Source organism: Oncorhynchus kisutch, linkage group LG1 (assembly GCF_002021735.2).
Source record: "Oncorhynchus kisutch isolate 150728-3 linkage group LG1, Okis_V2, whole genome shotgun sequence".
Lineage (NCBI taxonomy): Eukaryota > Metazoa > Chordata > Actinopteri > Salmoniformes > Salmonidae > Oncorhynchus > Oncorhynchus kisutch.
The window spans coordinates 56,438,266-56,457,825 of record NC_034174.2 but is presented as its reverse complement, the minus strand read 5'-3'; the positions used below and the strand labels follow the sequence as shown (position 1 = coordinate 56,457,825).

Sequence of the window (19,560 nt, the reverse complement as noted above, 5' to 3'; positions counted from 1 at the left end):
GCCTGTGTGAAGTGCCAGATGGGCAGAGTTTGCACTTTTGGAACCATTCCATTGGTTGAAGTGCAATAATACAATTCCAATTATTGTAGTCAAATCTAGTATTAGACTATAATTTATTTCAAACCACAATACTATCTCTTCAACTGACAATGAAATGAAGATTTTTTTCGAAGATCTAAACACTCATATCATCACTGAGTTAATCTCACCATCAACACCCATCTTGAATTAATCTGTGGTGAAACGTATCAGAGAGAGAGAGAGAGAGAGAGAGAGAGAGAGAGAGAGAGAGAGAGAGAGAGAGAGAGAGAGAGAGAGAGAGAGAGAGAGAGAGAGAGAGAGAGAGAGAGAGAGAGAGAGAGAGAGAGAGAGAGAGAGAGAGAGAGAGAGAGAGAGAGAGAGAGAGAGAGAGAGAGAGAGAGAGAGAGAGAGAGAGAGAGAGAGAGAGAGAGAGAGAGAGAGAGAGAGAGAGAGAGAGAGAGAGAAGAGAGAAGAGAGAAGAGAGAAGAGAGAAGAGAGAAGAGAGAGAGCAAGGGAGAGATGGAGAAATATAGAGAGATAAAGAGGATAGGGAAGGGAGATTCTCAGAGGTGCGGGGTCCCCAGTGATGGAGTGAAGGGGGGAAGTTAAGGAGTGCTCTTAGACTGGCGGCAAACTGCTGCAGACAAGGGTTTCTCTACAGGGTTTTCATTGGCAGCCCGTCACTCTGAGGATGGGCCCACATTGATTTCTTAGTGCCTGGGAACGTGAAAACAAAATTGATGCGTGTTATGATTCCCTTCTTCCCGTCTCGAAGGCTATCGCCGGAGTCTTGGTAGGGAAAGGAGGAAAGTTCACACAGACTGGAAGTGTGTGTGGTTGTGTGCGTGCATGTGTGTGTGTGCATAATGCGCATGCTTGAAAGTGTGCATGTGTATCAGAACATTTCCCTGTTGCCACTAAAAAAAACTTACACAGACAGACATGACTCTTGGATTTTACCTGACCTGGATTAAGATTTTCTTCATAAATCCTATTTTTCATTAGAAAACCAAACAGCAGCAACTGGGCACCCACATTTGTGGCTTTTTGTTTGTGGCTTTTTGCTTGCAGAGGTCAAGTCATCAATCAGTGTCCAAATAAAATGATTTCCATTCACTTTATCCCTCAACAGTGAGTGTCTAATAAAAAGAACGCTATTGCTCTCAGACAAATAAACATAAAACCTATAAGGGGTTCGTTGACTGCGAGCGGTCTCATGTAGGTGACCTAAACCCGACATTCAAAGAAAAACGAGGCGCGCGTGGGGGGGGGGATTATCCCAGGGCTCTGTCTAGGAAACCGAGTGTAGGTACACATCCTTCTCTTATCTCCTAGTCCCAGCACACTGTCTCACAATGACAGTTACCTCACAGACTCTAATTTATTCAGGGTTTACTCAAGAGGTGATAATCCATTTATCTTCATAATAATGTGCTCATTAGGGAGAGTGACACTCAATCCAGCTGGGTTCTGGATCGCAGCTGTAATCGCAGAAAAAGGTGGCGCTACAAAGTATTAACTTAAGGGGGCTGAATAATTTTGCACGCCCAATTTTTCAGTTTTTGATTTGTTAAAAAAGTTTGAAATATCCAATAAATGTCGTTCCACTTCATGATTGTGTCCCACTTGTTGTTGATTCTTCACAAAAAAATACAGTTTTATATCTTTATGTTTGAAGCCTGAAATGTGGCAAAAGGTCGCAAAGTTCAAGGGGGCCGAATACTTTCGCAAGGCACTGTAATTCAAATGTCCATTACTAATCCCAGAGTCCTTTGGCGTAGGCTTCAAACTACACAGTTTCCCCCAGTCGAGTAAACACATCACATCAAAATGACGGTCCACAGCCATGTTTCTGGTGATTGGTTCAGAATTATTATTTTTTCAGACAGAGCTCCACTTGAAGAGGTAATAAATGGAGATCGATGTGGGAGCAGATTTCAGAGAGTCGTGCGAATGGACGGAGAACGCAACAATTCCGAAACTTCATATCCGCAATCAATCTCTGACAACAGCAACGAATCAACGAAACATGTCACAGTGTTATTTACTGGTACCTTATACACTAGATACTGCTTTTGTAGCGAGAGAGGTATAACAAGGACTCTAAGCGTAGCTACTGTGTAGCGGTGAGAGCCTAATGAACTAACAAAAGCCATGGCCAGTGATTAGTATATCCCCTCTCTTGAGAAGCACTATTGCACACAAAGTCCGCCATGCAAACAGAAGAAACCTTGCCCATTGCCACGAGAGACATGGGACAAATCCCACCGCGGCCACCAATTTAAAGTGCCATTTGGAGTGTTTGAAGAGTGAAATATCAACAAAGGTCAAATTAAGACTCAATGATGGGAACAGCATACAGAGTGCAAAAACATTACTTGGTTCCATGGAGTCAACAACTATCACATACTAGTCAAGCATTAGTAATCAACTGTCCCAAACTTTAATCTGCACTCATAGAGCTTGTTTCCAGGACACAGATTAGGAAGATTAGGCTTAGTCTTGGACTAAGAATTATTCTCTGTGGAGGACCTCCTTTGAAAGCTCTTGAGTCTATGACTAGGCTTAATCTCCATACGGCAAACCGGCCCACACACTTTCAGTAGTCACAGTGACAGAAAGTAATATTGCTTCTTGGTCTTGACACCAGGACTGAACACCTTTAAGTAGACAGGTCCCCTTTATATTCCAAGAATAGAACTGACCATAAAATGCCTCAACCGTGGAGTAGTAGTGGGAAAGTCGAGTTGAAAAGAGCTTAGACCTGATAAGGATTTTATACTCCGCGTGTCATCTGTGGCTTTCAAGTAATATTCTAAGGTGTTTGGTCTGTCTGAGAGACTTTGTGTGACTGCTCAACCTCTTCTTAACGATCTCCTATCCCAAGGTAATATCCTGGCACCAAACATGAGCATTGTTAAAGGAAGGAGAAGAAAACAAACACAGAAAAACACAACTCAACCCATTCCCTCGGAACGGCACTCTTTTTGAAGCGGTGAAAGAGCCCTGGTAACAAGGAGGACAGCTTGCACTGATGGGAATAACCTCATCACCTGAGCCCCTTCTGAGTCTCTGAGCCTCACTGCTCTCACTCTCTTTTTCTGTAGAGCCTACTGTGTCCAGCATTGTTCAACGGTACATTGTATGAAATGCCATGCACGATCAGTGAAGATGCTTGTCCCTATTGCATTTCAGCTGTTGCGGGTGACACACACACAGAAGGGCAGACACATGATGTATCTACCTCCACATTAGCACATGCAGTGATGCCTTTGATTAGATGCTCCTATCCTGATGACACAAATATGAAGGAATATGGGTTTGTTTATTTATTTATACCGCCCTTTTTTTCAGAGGTACCCTGTTTTGCCATGCCGAAAAAATGAGACTTTGATCATGTTGTTCTCGGCGCTTCTGATTTTCACACGACCTGAATTTGCACCAAATGCAAAAAATTGCCCCATATGCCTTCTTTGTGCGATCTTTAATGAAATTTGCTCAGCAGTCAGCACAGTAGACAAATATAACAGCCTCTACTACAGTTCTGGCAGTCTGTCCCAAATGACACACTATTGCCTAAATAGTTCACTACTTTTTCACCAGGGTCCAGAGGAAGACCCTTAGGGCTATGGTCAAAAGTAGTGCACTATGTAGGGAATAGGGTGCCATCTGTTACATAGTTGCAGTGTGTTCAACTGCTAACTGGATTAATGTCAGTGGCGTAACACTAGAAGGCACCCCACGAAGCTGGGGAGCTGACACTGACATCCCTACCATAGGTGATCAGTCAGAGAGAAACAAAGAGAGATGGTGAGAGAGAGAGGGAGTGAAAGCGGAGGAGAGCCAAAATACAGATATAATTGTCCATGAGAGGACAAGAAAGAAAGATGAGCTGACGAAAGCGCACACACACATCCAAAAAGAAGGGGTGAGGAGAGGAGATTAGGGGAAAATAAAGGAAGGAGAGAGGAGGAAGCCCCGTTGTGTACCTGTGGGAACAGCCGCATCCATAGTGGGCCTCTCCCAAGTGTTGACTTGCTCCCAGGCAAAGCCATTGGTCCCCAGGGCCACACTGTAGCCACAGCTGCTGTAGTGCTCTTCAAACGAACAGCTGCCTGTAGGACACGACGAGAAGAGAAGGGTTGCATATGTAAACACGATAAAGCCATATACTCACATCATTATTTCATCCCCGCTAAATAATGATTTTCCAGCGCATTAGGCTTCATGCTAGCCAGAAGCCATGGATTGAGAAAGCAAGACTAAACTTGGTCTAATTAAAATGTACTCTTTGAGATGCGTGGTTTAATTGCAATGAGAGGATTCAAAGGGAATTCTTCGTTTTTTTTTGTGTTTTATCTCTGTTTTTTTCAATTACACCCATAGTTTAAGTGTTTTTGAGCGTGGATCGATTGAGCTAGGCTGTGCTGACTTGACAGTTTACTGTGGCAAGGAATACAGTTATTGTATTATACATGCATGGATATATTTTTTCCAATTAAATGAAAAGCTTGCTTCTGGTTATAATCTAATTTATAAAATTGCATAAGCCAAGGACTAAACACTCATTGGCAGTTAATGACTTGCCTGTTTACTGAATGGAAAATCAGAGCAGAAGAATGGGTTATTATTCCATTAAAATGAGAGGGGAGTTGGTGTTAATGATCTTTTGTTAGACAGATGACTTGGGTTTAAATCCCCACCCCCCCAAAAAAACACCACAGTATGTCCATTCGGAAATGTCCCATACATTTATTTCTACGTCAATAAATCCAATCTTCCTAATCAAAACCCCGAATCTCACTGAGATTGAGGCTGTCCTAATATGGACACTACATAACAAATAACTTTTCACTTTCCATATCAAAAGTGTCAAACAACCACCATCGTGGCCGTTTATTGTATTTTTGTGTGTGTGTGTGTGGGGGGGGGGGGGGGGGACAAGCCAAAGCCCTTCATCTCCTCTAATTAATGTTGCCTACCAATTTGATCCATTATTGATAACTTGCCCACAGCAGATAAGCAACAGTTTCATTATCAGTTGAAGCTGCTGCTACAACCTGCACCCACATCTGCAAATAGGAGAGGAGTTAGCGTAAAAATGGGGGCTTTTCATCACTAATGCTAGTAGACAGTGAGACATAATTGGGAAGTTTTCCAGCAGCTGAGTTTCTTTAGGCTCTCTGTCGAGACATTGTTTATCAAATCGAGTTTCCCGTGTAGCACTTTCATCAATAAGGTTTTAATGAACTGAGAGGCATGTTTCTAAGGGCAATGAATAGGGAGTTAGAATGCGGAGTTAGAATGCGTTCACAGTCGCTACAGTCAAAGAGGATGTTGTTTACGCTAGAAAAAATTGCCAGAGAAGAAATTGAAGTGTTTGCACCTCAGGATTTCATTTGAGAATTAGGGGTCCTGCAATTAATATGTATTGCTGGCAGATTACAACTGTACTGAAATGTGCATTTAATTTTAATAAATTTAATATTTTTGCCATTTCGGGCAAATACATTGTGAGTTTGCTAGCTAGTTTAGTTGAATTTTAAAAGGATATGATCAACCAAGATATCTTTGGAAATATCTGTTTTGAAAAAAGGTAAAAAGGTGCTATAAAAAGGTAAAGAAAATGGACGCTTGGCTACAGTACAGTATATTTAAAACGAGTGATGATTGAATGTTGAATTTCTCAAGTAATCTTTACATAGCTCTTTATTAAGATAAGCTTTTTGGACAGATTATCCTCAGGGCTCATTCATTTGGATCAGTGGTTTCTGGTTAAGTTGAGTATTAGTGTTGATAAAGATAAAGATATGCACCCATCTTGTGATTATACTCAAGACCCTTCTAAAACATTCCAGCCTTTCATCCATTTCCGGAGCCCCAATCGTACCCTTTGGATAATTAGAACCTTACATTTATACCCACTTTAAATCGAAACTGACAGTGCCTAGCATGATATACACCAATGAGGACAAACTCAGCTAAAGCTTCTGTTTTCTGTTCACTTAGATAAGATCTTAGTTTGCTCCCATAAAATTTACTGTCATCTAAGATTTAATTACAGCGTTTACTAACATACTTTGTGTACTCTTCTTGTATCCCCCGGCGGCATTTCCAAGCTAGGCAGGCTAATATACGGCTCGGATGCTAAAGCTATTACTTTCACTCCAATAGGCATGAATAATAGCCAAATATAGCTTTCATTAATATAGCAGTCAACAGAGATGTACAGTATTCAGGACAGTGTTTTTGTCATGTAATATTTGTCTTCCAATTTAGGTCAAATGTGTCCTGGCAAAGGCCAGGCAGCCAAATTCTTAGTTTCCTTAGAGCATGTATGACTCAATGGGACACATATTTGTATTTCTTTTCTGCTTGAGTGAAAACAACCAACAACTTGTTTCTCTCTAGTTGTCACTGTGCCACTGGCTCAGAAAAACAAACACACACACACACACGTGCACACCTGAAGTCAATAGATCCAATCCATTTGGACAGGATCATGGACATAAAACAGAGTAGACCGATTGAATGAGTGAGAGAGAGACACATACAGACTCAACACAAACACACACATAGAATCGCTTTCACTCACATCCCGTTTGAAATGAATCTAGCTTCGCCAGTCATGCTGAATTAGACGAGAAAATAAGGCTAACGAGGGTGCCTCTAATAACACACACAGCTCGTTCGATTTAGCCGCTCCCTCAACCCCTACTAATTCTCCCTTTTCCACTTCGCAAACTCTTAAACCTCCCAAGCCAATCTATCCCCGTCCATCACTCTGTGGAGAGGAGAGAAAGCTGTTGGTAAGATAAGTAGCCAGGCATTGGACAGAGGTTCTACGAGCTCACTCAGGTCAGAGCCGGGACATGTTCAGTGTTCAAGCACCAAACAAAAGAATACTGAATAAAATGGGGAGAAACTACTGTAAACCATTTTGATACGGTGTGAGAGGATACAGTTGCTTGAAAATGAAATCTGGCTACGTCTCTACAAGAAGCATGAGCGGTCAGTGATATGCTTTAGGGGCACGCTTCTCACCGGTAGAAAATACTGAGCTGTCAATGAGTTAATGCTTCTTGGCTTTGAAAAGCTTGTATGAATGAAACATACAGATGTAGGATCATAATTTAATCATTATTTTGGATGACTGAGTTTTTAACATGTTGATCTCAAGTAAAGACGTTCAGTTTAATTGCACAACAAGCCTCTGTGCATTTGTAACACTAACCTTAAATTATGACCAAAAAGCACCCCAAAAAATCTATGCATTGTTATACTCTAGCGGAAATCACTCAGTTCTGCCTTCAGGGTAAGATTCAAGACAACGAACTTCAACCTGCGTAAAAATTATCTTCCTCACAGACTTGTGTGTCAGTTGTTTTTTTAATCTCTTCTCTGACAAGGTCTTTACACTATTCGCATGCCAATCTCAATTCAGAATTGTTTGACTAAAATGGTGACTTTGCATTAATGACTCCCTTTCCCTCGCCTGTGTGAGTCAGGTGGTGTATCCTCAGAGGAGGCCAATTCTGAACACCTAATTCCAGGGATTGGTAGAACAGACAACATGGAAAACCACAATTAATCTTCTTGGGAAAAAAGCTAGCTTCTATCTGCCTTTAAATAAAATATATTCACTACATACACAGTTTACAGCACGTATAAAAAGTGTAGCGAAATGCTTATGCGCTAGCTCCCTCAACAATGCAGTAAATTAATCTATTCAAAAATAAGAAGTAATAGAACAGGTATTTACAACCAAATGTTACTGTATTTATTGCCGATGGGGGTGCAATAAATCACAAAACGTACGGTTCGGATCACGAACAGATAATTTTTGGGATCAGCAAAAAAAATAAAAATAATATGGAACGAATTGCAAAAATCACTGAAGCTGGAGACTTATATCTCCCTCACTAACTTTAAGCATCAGCTTTCCGATCGCTGCAGCTGTACACAGCCCATCTGTAAATAGCCCACCCAACTACCTCATCTCCATATTGTTATTTATTTTGTTGCTCCTTTGCACCCCAGTATCTCTACTTGCACATCTATCACTCCAGTGTTTAATTGCTAAATTGTATTTTTGTTTGCCACTATGGCCTATTTATTGCCTTACCTCATTTGCACACGCTGTACAGTGCCTTGCGAAAGTATTCGGCCCCCTTTGCGACCTTTTGCCACATTTCAGGCTTCAAACAAAGATATAAAACTGTATTTTTTTTGTGAAGAATCAACAACAAGTGGGACACAATCATGAAGTGGAACGACATTTATTGGATATTTCAAACTTTTTTAACAAATCAAAAACTGAAAAATTGGGCGTGCAAAATTATTCAGCCCCCTTAAGTTAATACTTTGTAGCGCCACCTTTTGCTGCGATTACAGCTGTAAGTCGCTTGGGGTATGTCTATCAGTTTTGCACATCGAGAGACTGACATTTTTTCCCATTCCTCCTTGCAAAACAGCTCGAGCTCAGTGAGGTTGGATGGAGAGCATTTGTGAACAGCAGTTTTCAGTTCTTTCCACAGATTCTCGATTGGATTCAGGTCTGGACTTTGACTTGGCCATTCTAACACCTGGATATGTTTATTTTTGAACCATTCCATTGTAGATTTTGCTTTATGTTTTGGATCATTGTCTTGTTGGAAGACAAATCTCCGTCCCAGTCTCAGGTCTTTTGCAGACTCCATCAGGTTTCTTCCAGAATGGTCCTGTATTTGGCTCCATCCATCTTCCCATCAATTTGAACCATCTTCCCTGTCCCTGCTGAAGAAAAGCAGGCCCAAACCATGATGCTGCCACCACCATGTTTGACAGTGGGGATAGTGTGTTCAGGGTGATGAGCTGTGTCGCTTTTACGCCAAACATAACGTTTTGCATTGTTGCCAAAAAGTTCAATTTTGGTTTCATCTGACCAGAGCACCTTCTTCCACATGTTTGGTGTGTCTCCCAGGTGGCTTGTGGCAAACTTTAAACAACACTTTTTATGGATATCTTTAAGAAATGGCTTTCTTGCCACTCTTCCATAAAGGCCAGATTTGTGCAATATACGACTGATTGTTGTCCTATGGACAGAGTCTCCCACCTCAGCTGTAGATCTCTGCAGTTCATCCAGAGTGATCATGGGCCTCTTGGCTGCATCTCTGATCAGTCTTCTCCTTGTATGAGCTGAAAGTTTAGAGGGACGGCCAGGTCTTGGTAGATTTGCAGTGGTCTGATACTCCTTCCATTTCAATATTATCGCTTGCACAGTGCTCCTTGGGATGTTTAAAGCTTGGGAAATCTTTTTGTATCCAAATCCGGCTTTAAACTTCTTCACAACAGTATCTCGGCCCTGCCTGGTGTGTTCCTTGTTCTTCATGATGCTCTCTGCGCTTTTAACGGACCTCTGAGACTATCACAGTGCAGGTGCATTTATACGGAGAGTTGATTACACACAGGTGGATTGTATTTATCATCATTAGTCATTTAGGTCAACATTGGATCATTCAGAGATCCTCACTGAACTTCTGGAGAGAGTTTGCTGCACTGAAAGTAAAGGGGCTGAATAATTTTGCACGCCCAATTTTTCAGTTTTTGATTTGTTAAGAAAGTTTGAAATATCCAATAAATGTCGTTCCACTTCATGATTGTGTCCCACTTGTTGTTGATTCTTCACAAAAAAATACAGTTTTATATCTTTATGTTTGAAGCCTGAAATGTGGCAAAAGGTCGCAAAGTTCAAGGGGGTCGAATACTTTCGCAAGGCACTGTATATAGATTTTTCTATTTTGTTATTGGCTGTACCTTTGTTTATCACGTGTAACTCTGTTGTTTGTGTCGCACTGCTTTGCTTTACTTTGGCCAGGTCGCAGTTGTAAATGAGAACTTTCCTAAACTGGCGTATCTGGTTAAATAAAGGTGAAATAAAAATTAAATCAAAAATATATAACTCTGCTTTCCATTTATTACTTAAAGCAACGGACATTTCAATGTTTAAATAAAATCTTAAAATATTCAATACACAATTGTTAAATTAAAGTACAATATGAGGCATGATACCTTCTTCCTTCGAACAATAGTGAATTAAAAAATAGCCTGTGTCCACAGCATCAAAAAAAAGAAAAAAGAAATCAAAGTAGACCTGAGCTTGAAATTATTTTTCAAGATGAGGATGTCTACATTGTCTGGGGAGAGAGTAGACCTCTTTGCAGTCACTATGTGGAGAACACCCACTTGCTAGGTACTGAAGTGCCAGGCACAGCCAGGTAGGGTCTTGCCATCATGGCAATGTGAGGGTATTTACACTCATTGCTTTTCCACCATGCCAGTGGATCACCATCCACTGGAATGCCGCTTGTTGCCTTGTAGGATGCCACCTCCTCTTTGATGGTGTTGGAAAACGTCTTGCCTGTGTCCTTGCTCGCAAAGGTCTCCCCGAAAAGCTCCTTCATTTTGTGGAGGAGATGCCTCAGTCTGCTCCTGTCGGCTCTGTGGCTTGACCCTGCAGAAAAAAAAGACTTGATCTATTAAACTTACTAATTATTTATTTTCATATTTCATAGAACTATAATTGTGGTAATAACATTTAATAAACGGCCATTATTATTCCAAATCAAAAATTTATTTTTCTAATAGCAATAGCATGACTAAGAGTAGACTGCAGAATATTTATTATTTAAGCAATTCACTCTTATTTTTATTGTTTTATATATTTTTTTACCTCTTCAGTGGCCACAATCTCAGTGTTGAGAACCTTGGATCCAGTGCAGTAGATCTATGAAGGTAGCCCTGTACATTATGGGGGTATCTGGGGTTCAGGTCCTCTCTAATGGCAGCCTTGGCATCTCTAGTGATGGTGTTGTCTTCCTCACTTGGGGCCATGGATTGTAGAGTCCTTGTTTTCAGAGGAAGGATTATGGACACAGACGGAGCAGGTTCAGTGCTCAATAGGGTTGCAACCGTTTGAGGGGTTTGAGCACCTGGAGGACCTCCTCTGCCACTTTCACGCCATCAGACGAGGTGACGACGTCTTTATTTCGTTCAGGGTCTTGTCTGTCAGTGCAAAGTATACAGCTGCCTGCTGCTCAAGATAGCGCTCCATCATGTCATAAGTGGAGTTCCATCTTGTTGTGACATTGTGTATGAGCTTGTGGGTTGGTAGCTGTAGCATTTCTTACTTGATCTTAAGCACATGAGCAGCTGTTGTGCTTTGGTGGAAAAAGGAAACCACCTTCCTGATTCTCCCAAGGAGGAGGTACATCTGGTTCACTGAGATTCCCCTTCGGGATGTTAAATATATCACGTGCAATGCAAGCTATCCGTGGGTCCAGTCCAGTTTCTATCACTGCATTTACTTCTTGGCATTATCTCTGGTGGTTGGGATATTGCTATTGGGCCTCTCTAGCTTCCACGCCGCTGCAGTACCTGCGCAAGATTTGTACCTGTGTGACTCATTGAGGATGCTTGTATGTAGCACCGGACTTCACCACTCCCACTCCTCTGTGGTATAGTGAGCAGTCACGTAGCTTTCCGTTGCCCTGGAGGTCTACCCGTCTGTGGTGAGGGCAACAGAGGATGTCTTGGATAAATCATCAACAATTTTGATATTTTCCAGTTCATAAAGATCTGGCATGATCTTCAAACTGAAGTGGGTGCGCAAGGGGATTTCATAGCGTGGCTCAAGCACTTTCACCATATGTTTAAACCCTCTGTTTTCAACAACATAGTATTGCCTCATGTCTGCAGCGATAAAGATCCCAGTAGATTTGGTGATGGCTTTAGCCAGGCCTGATTCTGCAGCAAAGAGGTGCTTAAATGCTGCAGTGAGAGGTTGTTGTCTCTTGGATGAGTTGGCTCCAGTCAGACACACCAGGGTGACGCTTTAAATGTGTGGCCACGCTCGATGTATTTCCATAATCCTACGGCTTACTTGTGGCGCAATGCCTACACACCGTAATGGTGTTGTCCACCCCCCTTCTTCCATCATCATATTTGACAGGGAAGCCAACATGCTCCCATACATGAGACTTAAATGAAGCGGGAGGCTTTTCCAGTTCTTCAGCTCCTCCCGCCAGCAATGTCTGTCACTGCTCTTTTTTCTTCTTTGCTTTTTGCAACGCGAGCATCCAAGATTTATTGGTTGGGATTCAACATGCCCCGTTCACGTGAACTGTACACACAACTGCTTTTTCAAAGCAATCAAATCAACCTTCAGGATTCAGAGTAAAACGCAGCACGCATCAGTCTTGTCTTTATCTTTTCACTGCAACTCTTCATCGAGATTTAGGGAATTACTACTTTGAAAAGTAACAGCGGCAGTAAAACTGTATTTCACACCGATGGTTAAACTCTGCAATTGATCCGCGGTTCACATGCGCGCCGAACCGTGATTCGTGCGGATCCCAGATCAACTACGGTCTGTTACACCACTAGTGAACATCAGTCCATGGCTCGGGTGGATGAAGTCCTTGGCGATCTTTTGGGACTTCCTCAGGATGGTGCAGTTGCCAAACCAGGCAGTGATGCAGACAGTCAATATTTAAATTTGATATTAAGATGTTCTCGATTGTGCAACTGTAGAACTTCTTGAGGATCCAAGGGCCCATCCCGCATTTCTTCAGGCGCGATGGTGGTGTGATTGGACCATGTCAGATCCTATGTGAAGTGTACGCCGAGGAACTTGAATATTTTGACCTCTCGACTGCAGCCCCATTGATGACAATAGCGGTGTGCTCCTTTTCTGTAGATTTGCTGACTTTGAGGGAGAGAGGCTGTTTTCCTGCCACTGTGCCAGGGCTCTAACCTCTTCCCTGTAGGCTGTCTCGTCGCAATCGGCGATCATGCCACCGTCGTGTCGTCTGCAAATTTAATGATGATGTTGGAGGCATGAGTGGCCTCACAGTCATTATTAATGTACAGGGAGTACAGGAGCAACAAGGCACCGAACAAGGCAACGAAACTCATCATTCTTTCAAACAAGAAATCGCTCACATAGCACTAGGCGGGGCCACAGAGGGGTAAGGGAAAGATGTGAATAGGGAAATAGATATGTGTTTGCATGTGTGTACCTGTATGACACTTTCCCACTGTCCTTGGGTCTGGCTGTGTGTAGGGCGGATAAGAACAGTGTTTGTCCATGGATGCTCGTTGTGGGGCCTTCTGCGAAACACAGTGGGGGCTTATAAAGCCGAGCCAGCAGAAAGAACAGGCACAGAGGCCAGAGAGCTTCCAACCGGGTCCCTCACCCACAGCCAATCAGGCCAAAGGATGTGGAAATGCAGCTGATGACTCTGTCTCTCTCACACTGTCAGTGTATTTTCCCCTTTTCACTTGCATCCCTCTTTTCCTTTCAGTTCAATCAGACTTCATAGAAATTCTCTCTCTCTCGCTCACTCTCAGGAAGAAAGTTCTTGCTCAGGCTGTTTAGAATTGACCCTAACACCCCATATCATAAAAATGTACCAATAAAAACGATTAGCTACTACAAAATGCACGTCAGGCATTTTCATCTCCTTGGAGGATATTATAGTGGGCTAGAAAATCCTACGGTTAGTAAAGCATGCTCTAGTAGGAACCTATAAACATCTGTTTCTTGAGCTTTCATAGTGGGCACACACACACACACACACAACTAATATGCACACCATGCAACGATGTGTCCATTCAATAAAGAACAATATTCAGCCTAATTTTCTCCTCCAGGTATGAGTCACTAAAAATAACACCAATGATTCAATCGTCAACTTCAATGTAGATTCATTAAGCCCACCTTTTGTTACAGTAGTGACCTAGTCTCTTTTTATCTCACTAAGTGTTAGTGTCTGACTCCTCACCCTGTGACCTCAGATGAGCTTTCGCGGCTAGCGCCCGTCACACCACTGTCCTCCATCTCTGCCTGCCCATATCTCCTCAGCCGCTTAAAAATAACTGTTAGCGCCCCCACACCAGCCCTCTTTTAACCCAACGTCACCCACAAGCTTGAAGAAGACACGCAGTGGCATCAAAGGGATGTTAAAGCCTCTTTTAAGAGCTCAGAGCCCCGGAGGTTGAAGGGGTTAACCCTGGGCTCATTATAGACCTCACACTCAGTCAATAAGATTTTGGCGCAGCAGAGTGACTAACCTCCCCTCACCCAGGTCGCTCACTCCCCCTCTCCTCTGTCTATGCCCTGATATACTGTATGACTACAGCTGCCTGGGCTTCCGTGGCAGATGTTATGTGTTAGTGCCAAAATAAAATATATTTTGCTGCATGGGCCTCTGGTGGATGCTAAGTGGTAGCGTCAGAGCTAAATGAGAAGATATTTAATGCAAGGGCATTGATAGCGGTTTGCTAGGCGGTAGTGTCAGAGCAAAATTTGAAGATAGTTAATGCTAGGGTTTCTGTGGCAAATGCTAGTCTACGTGTTAGCATAAGGGCTAGAAAGATGGACATTTACATTCAAGACCACAGTAACCACACCAGGGCCATCCCTACCATATTAATCACAGGCCTGCTTCTCTAAGGGAGGTGATTCATGGCTGTTAGACTTCAGTAAAATATATTTTTACCCAACTCTCCCTGAACACTTGAAGAAAAACTAAGTGACCCTCCCCTATACCCAAAATAATAATTACAACATAAAGTGGATAGGAGAAAACATGCCTACCATTGACGCTCACTCCTAAGACAGACCAGAACGTTTGCCGTTTTAGAAACTGTTCTTCATTTTGTAAGTATTACATGGCAAGGTAGCCAGAAGTTTGTGGATTCTCAAACCACCACGGACAAGTTAGGGGTGAAAAGATGATATTGTTGTTACAAAATAGATGTGGTGACTGTGGTTAGAGCATGTGAATATACAGTAAGAGCATCTTCTCGGGTAAATTAACAAACTAGGCATGCATAACTCACCGGTTGATCCTCAAACCTAAGACTGGCCAAACTCGTGTTTCTAAAAATGACTACGGCGTTTTTAGTTTCATGATGATTTCAATCTAAGTAATTATCACTGGGATATTTAAGGAGTGCATGGTTAAGGAGTGCATTGTGACTGAAGGAATTGGCTGACAAAATCTACAGATAGTAGACTATCATTGAGTCTGTTAAACAGGTAGGCTGACCTCATTACTTGAATAGGAAGAAACACGGTCCAACACAAAGCCCTCTTGTTGTCAGTAGCCTAAAGTCTAATTAAAATTATGACTGTTTAAATGAATTAGGCCTTCTCTAATTAGCCTACTTTCAGCACCCATATGCGCTGTCCATCTCTGCGGCTGCTGCTTAATAGTAATGTAAGTTATGTAAATTACTCGAATATGGCTTATTGGGAGGTCCGCAACTCTGATAAATAGCTTCATTATGGGCAACGAAACATTGTTTTTATTCATCCAAATTATAGCAGTACTTACCTCCAGTCCTCCTTTTCATCTTCACACTCTCTCTCTCAAACTGAACAGGACATCAGTAGGCACAGATATTGAATTTTTAGGACAAATAAAATGTTTTTCCGGAAGAAGCTTTTGACTCGCCTTGTAAAGGGCCACTGTACACAACTCAGTCAGTCATATGGTTAGGCAGAACAAAAGGGTTTACATCAGCAAGAGCAGGGCAGGCCAGGGCTCATGATTGCGAAAGCCTATGCTTTGCAGTGTGTAATGCAGCGTAGCCTAGATTTATATACACCACCCCAGCAGCGCAAAAACTTTGGAAGAACATTTTCTTAGAAATATAACTTTGCCCTGTGGTTCTCCAAGCATGGCCTTTGTATAGCCCTGGCCTATCATATACTGTAATATAGGCTATGGATAATTTTATTAAGACCACACTAGGCGGTACCATAAGTCTCATGTCCTGCACACTGAATTATTGAGCTAATTAATTAGTAGGCCAACAAAGCTCAATTATTAAGTAGGTGGCTGTGACCAAGGCCTGCTGGTACAGGGGCTGCCTCTTATAGGGCTCTGGCTCCATTGACTGAACCCTAGCTAGACGTGTTTAAACAGACACGCAACACACTAAACATTAAACACACACAAAAGCACACACACCTCTTCTACCACCACTGACAAATCCCAGGTCCCTTTTTTTTCCTTCCCTCCTTTACGACTAAGGTTTCATCTTGGCATAGAAAAGCTGTGGCAGTCGGAAATGGTGGTGTTCAAATGACCATTAAGGTAAAGATTTGACAGCACAATTCCCAGACTTCAACATGACTCTTTTTAGACTGGTGATAATAGCCACTCGCCGCTTCAAACTCTACTGTCTCTCTCGCTTTCTCTTTCTATGTGTGAAGACAGCAAGCTGATGCAGCTGAGGGTTTATTCTCCCACTGACACTGTAGCGCTGGAGACGACTTAGGCAAGTTTCATGCGACCCTAGACTGTGTGAGTTGTGTCAGTGTGCTGCTGAGAAGCTGAGCTCGTCATTCATATTCATACGGATAGAGCCAAGCGATTCTCCCTCTTCAGCTGCCTCCACAACCCCAGAGGGATGAGGGAGTGAAACAGTGGACTACACTGGGTCACTGCTTATGCCAGGGGTACCTTGGTTGAGCAGAGACATTTAAGATTCACGCATTGTCCTGCTAGAGTCAAATCAGAGCTGAGCTATGGGTGTTCAAAGAACTCCCAAAAAGGGAGCTAGCCAGAAGGGAATAAAAAGTCAAGGTAAGTCCTCCAAAAATCACCCAGAGAGAAGAAAGGATAAAGCCAACAAGACTTAGCATATACTTTCTTCTAACTAATGGACAATAAAGTTGTATTGTAATGTAATGTCCTGCTGATAAGTGGCTCTACTGCAACATAGCTGACGCTGATACAATGTGCAGTCCCAACCTGTCACAGGGTCACTGGGCAATGAACATAATGTGTTATTATACTTCTTGCTCACTGTCTCTTAGAAAAAAGGGTGCCAATTGGGAATAATACCTTTTACTGTTGGGGATGGTGGAAAAAAAATGCATCAGTGGGAGGAGAACCACAGGAAGAGTGGGGGATTTAAAAGTCATGTCACGGACAAAGCTGCGTACTGGTAAATATCTAAATAATTTTTTTTTTTTTTATTTATTTTTTATTTCACCTTTATTTAACCAGGTAGGCTAGTTGAGAACAAGTTCTCACTGCGACCTGGCCAAGATAAAGCATAGCAGTGTGAGCATACAACAAAGAGTTACACCTGGAGTAAACAATTAACAAGTCAATAACACAGTAGAAAACAAAGGGGGGGTCTATATACAATGTGTGCAAAAGGCATGAGGAGGTAGGCAAATAATTACAATTTTGCAGATTAACACTGGAGTGATAAATGATCAGATGGTCATGTACAGGTAGAGATATAGGTGTGCAGAAGAGCAGAAAGGTAAATAAATAAAAACAGTATGGGGATGAGGTAGGTGAAAAGGGTGGGCTATTTACCAATAGACTATGTACAGCTGCAGCGATCGGTTAGCTGCTCAGATAGCTGATGTTTGAAGTTGGTGAGGGAGATAAAAGTCTCCAACTTCAGCGATTTTTGCAATTCGTTCCAGTCACAGGCAGCAGAGTACTGGAACGAAAGGCGGCCAAATGAGGTGTTGGCTTTAGGGATGATCAGTGAGATACACCTGCTGGAGCGCGTGCTACGGATGGGTGTTGCCATCGTGACCAGTGAGCTGAGATAAGGCGGAGCTTTACCTAGCATAGACTTGTAGGTGACCTGGAGCCAGTGGGTCTGGCGACGAATATGTAGCGAGGGCCAGCCGACTAGAGCATACAAGTCGCAGTGGTGGGTGGTTTAAGGTGCTTTAGCGACAAAACGGATGGCACTGTGATAGACTGCATCCAGTTTGCTGAGTAGAGTGTTGGAAGCCATTTTGTAGATGACATCGCCGAAGTCAAGGATCGGTGACTACTTTTAGAAGGTGGAATTTAGCTGAGAGTTGTTGATGCAAACCAAAGTGACGTCTAAACTGGTTCCAGATCTTGAGTGGTTTTTATTCAAATGTTTTTGGTTTAACGTGAAGTAGAAGAATGAATAGGTGAATGCACTAAAGCAGTCAGTGAGGATGGCATACGAGGAAGATTCTATTTACAACCATGCTGTTATGTGGGGTATCTGCACGGATCCCGTACTGAATTACATGGAAATTGGCAGCCCAATAATAGACCTGGAAATTATGCTCCCTAAGGGTTTAGGCCATTTGCAGGAACACCTTGCAGATCCATGGATAATTTTTTATTCCAGATTAAGTCGTAGATAATATTTTTTACGCAAATTTTTGAATTTGTCCGTGACATGTACCCCTTAGTATGTGCATTTGTCAAGAACTACTCTGAAAAGGCAATGTGTGTAATGGGTAGTTACGAGCTCACTCTTATTCAGATTGAATTTGTAACCAGAGACATGGCCAAATGCATTATGAACAGATAGCATACTGGGTAAGAATACATCTGGATTTCAGATAGAATAACAAGTCAACAGCATAAAGTGGGACCCTTTATTCGATGTCACCTCTGAACATGCAATAGCGAGGGGCTAGATGGGAAAAGCAAAAAGCAAGGGAGACATTGGACACGCCAGTCTAGTGCCTCTGAAGAAGGGAAAGTGGGGGTTATTCATTCTGACAGATGCAAGTGGAGAAGTTTATAGTAACTTGAACCAAGCAATGATTTTTTTTTTGCCAAAGCCAAATTTTTCTTGAGTATAAAAAAGGTATCCCCACTCCACTCTATCTAAAGCCTTCTCAGCATTTAGAGAGATTAGAATCTCGGGGAGTTTATACAAAACATTAAAAAGTCTTCTGATATTTGAGAAATAATGTCTATTTTTTATAAAAATCTTTCTGGTCAGAGGAAATAACAGATGGTAAAACCAACTACAAAAGCATAGCTAATAGTTTAGCTAGGATTGATGGAGAGAGACTTATTCAAAGGATTCAATAAACATACTAATCAAGAGCGGGGCAAATGTATCCAGAAACCTCTTGTAAAATTATATTGGGTACCATCTGGCCCAGGACATTTACCACCTTGCATTGCACGTGCCGCATTTGAAATCTCTTGGTGATAGGTTCCTCCAATTGAAGCTTGGAGACTGAATCAATGGTTGGGACAGTTAGAGTATAAAACATGTATCAAGAGCCGACTGTTCAGAAGTGTATACAGAGGCATAGAAGTCCTTAAACTGATTATTTATGAGCTGGGGATCTATTGTTGCACCATTAGGTGTTTGAATTTGAGAAATTTGTTGAGCAGAGGAAGCATGGCCAAGTTGATGAGAAAGCAATTTACTTGCCTTGGTCACAATACTCATAGTGAGTATGTCGCAACTTAATCAGCAGTTCCTCAATTTGGCAATGAGTTTGCGTAAGTATTGTCTAAGAGCCTCTTTTTCCAATTGTTTCTTTCAAAACGAGTATATGACATCATTTGAACTGTAATGTAGGCCTTAAAAGTTTCCCGCAGAACAAATGGTGAAACGTCGGGGGTGTCGTTGGTAACTATAAAAACAAATCTGAGCAGTCAGAAAGTTGACAAAACTTTCAGACAGCAAACACGTATTAAAATGCCACGGTACACAAAGCTCAGTCCC

The 19,560-nt window shown here is 42.2% G+C and overlaps 1 protein-coding gene across 7 annotated transcripts in view; it reads right to left on the bottom strand.

Moving 5' to 3' along the window:
* LOC109891034 (receptor-type tyrosine-protein phosphatase T) overlaps positions 1-19,560 on the bottom strand; it is a 400,507-nt gene that overhangs the window by 300,001 nt on the left and 80,946 nt on the right. For all 7 annotated transcript variants that reach the window (XM_031827335.1, XM_031827341.1, XM_031827357.1 and 4 more), the window contains exon 2: positions 4,011-4,136. In XM_031827335.1, the coding sequence (XP_031683195.1) occupies positions 4,011-4,136 (126 nt within the window). The remainder of the gene's footprint in view (positions 1-4,010; positions 4,137-19,560) is intronic.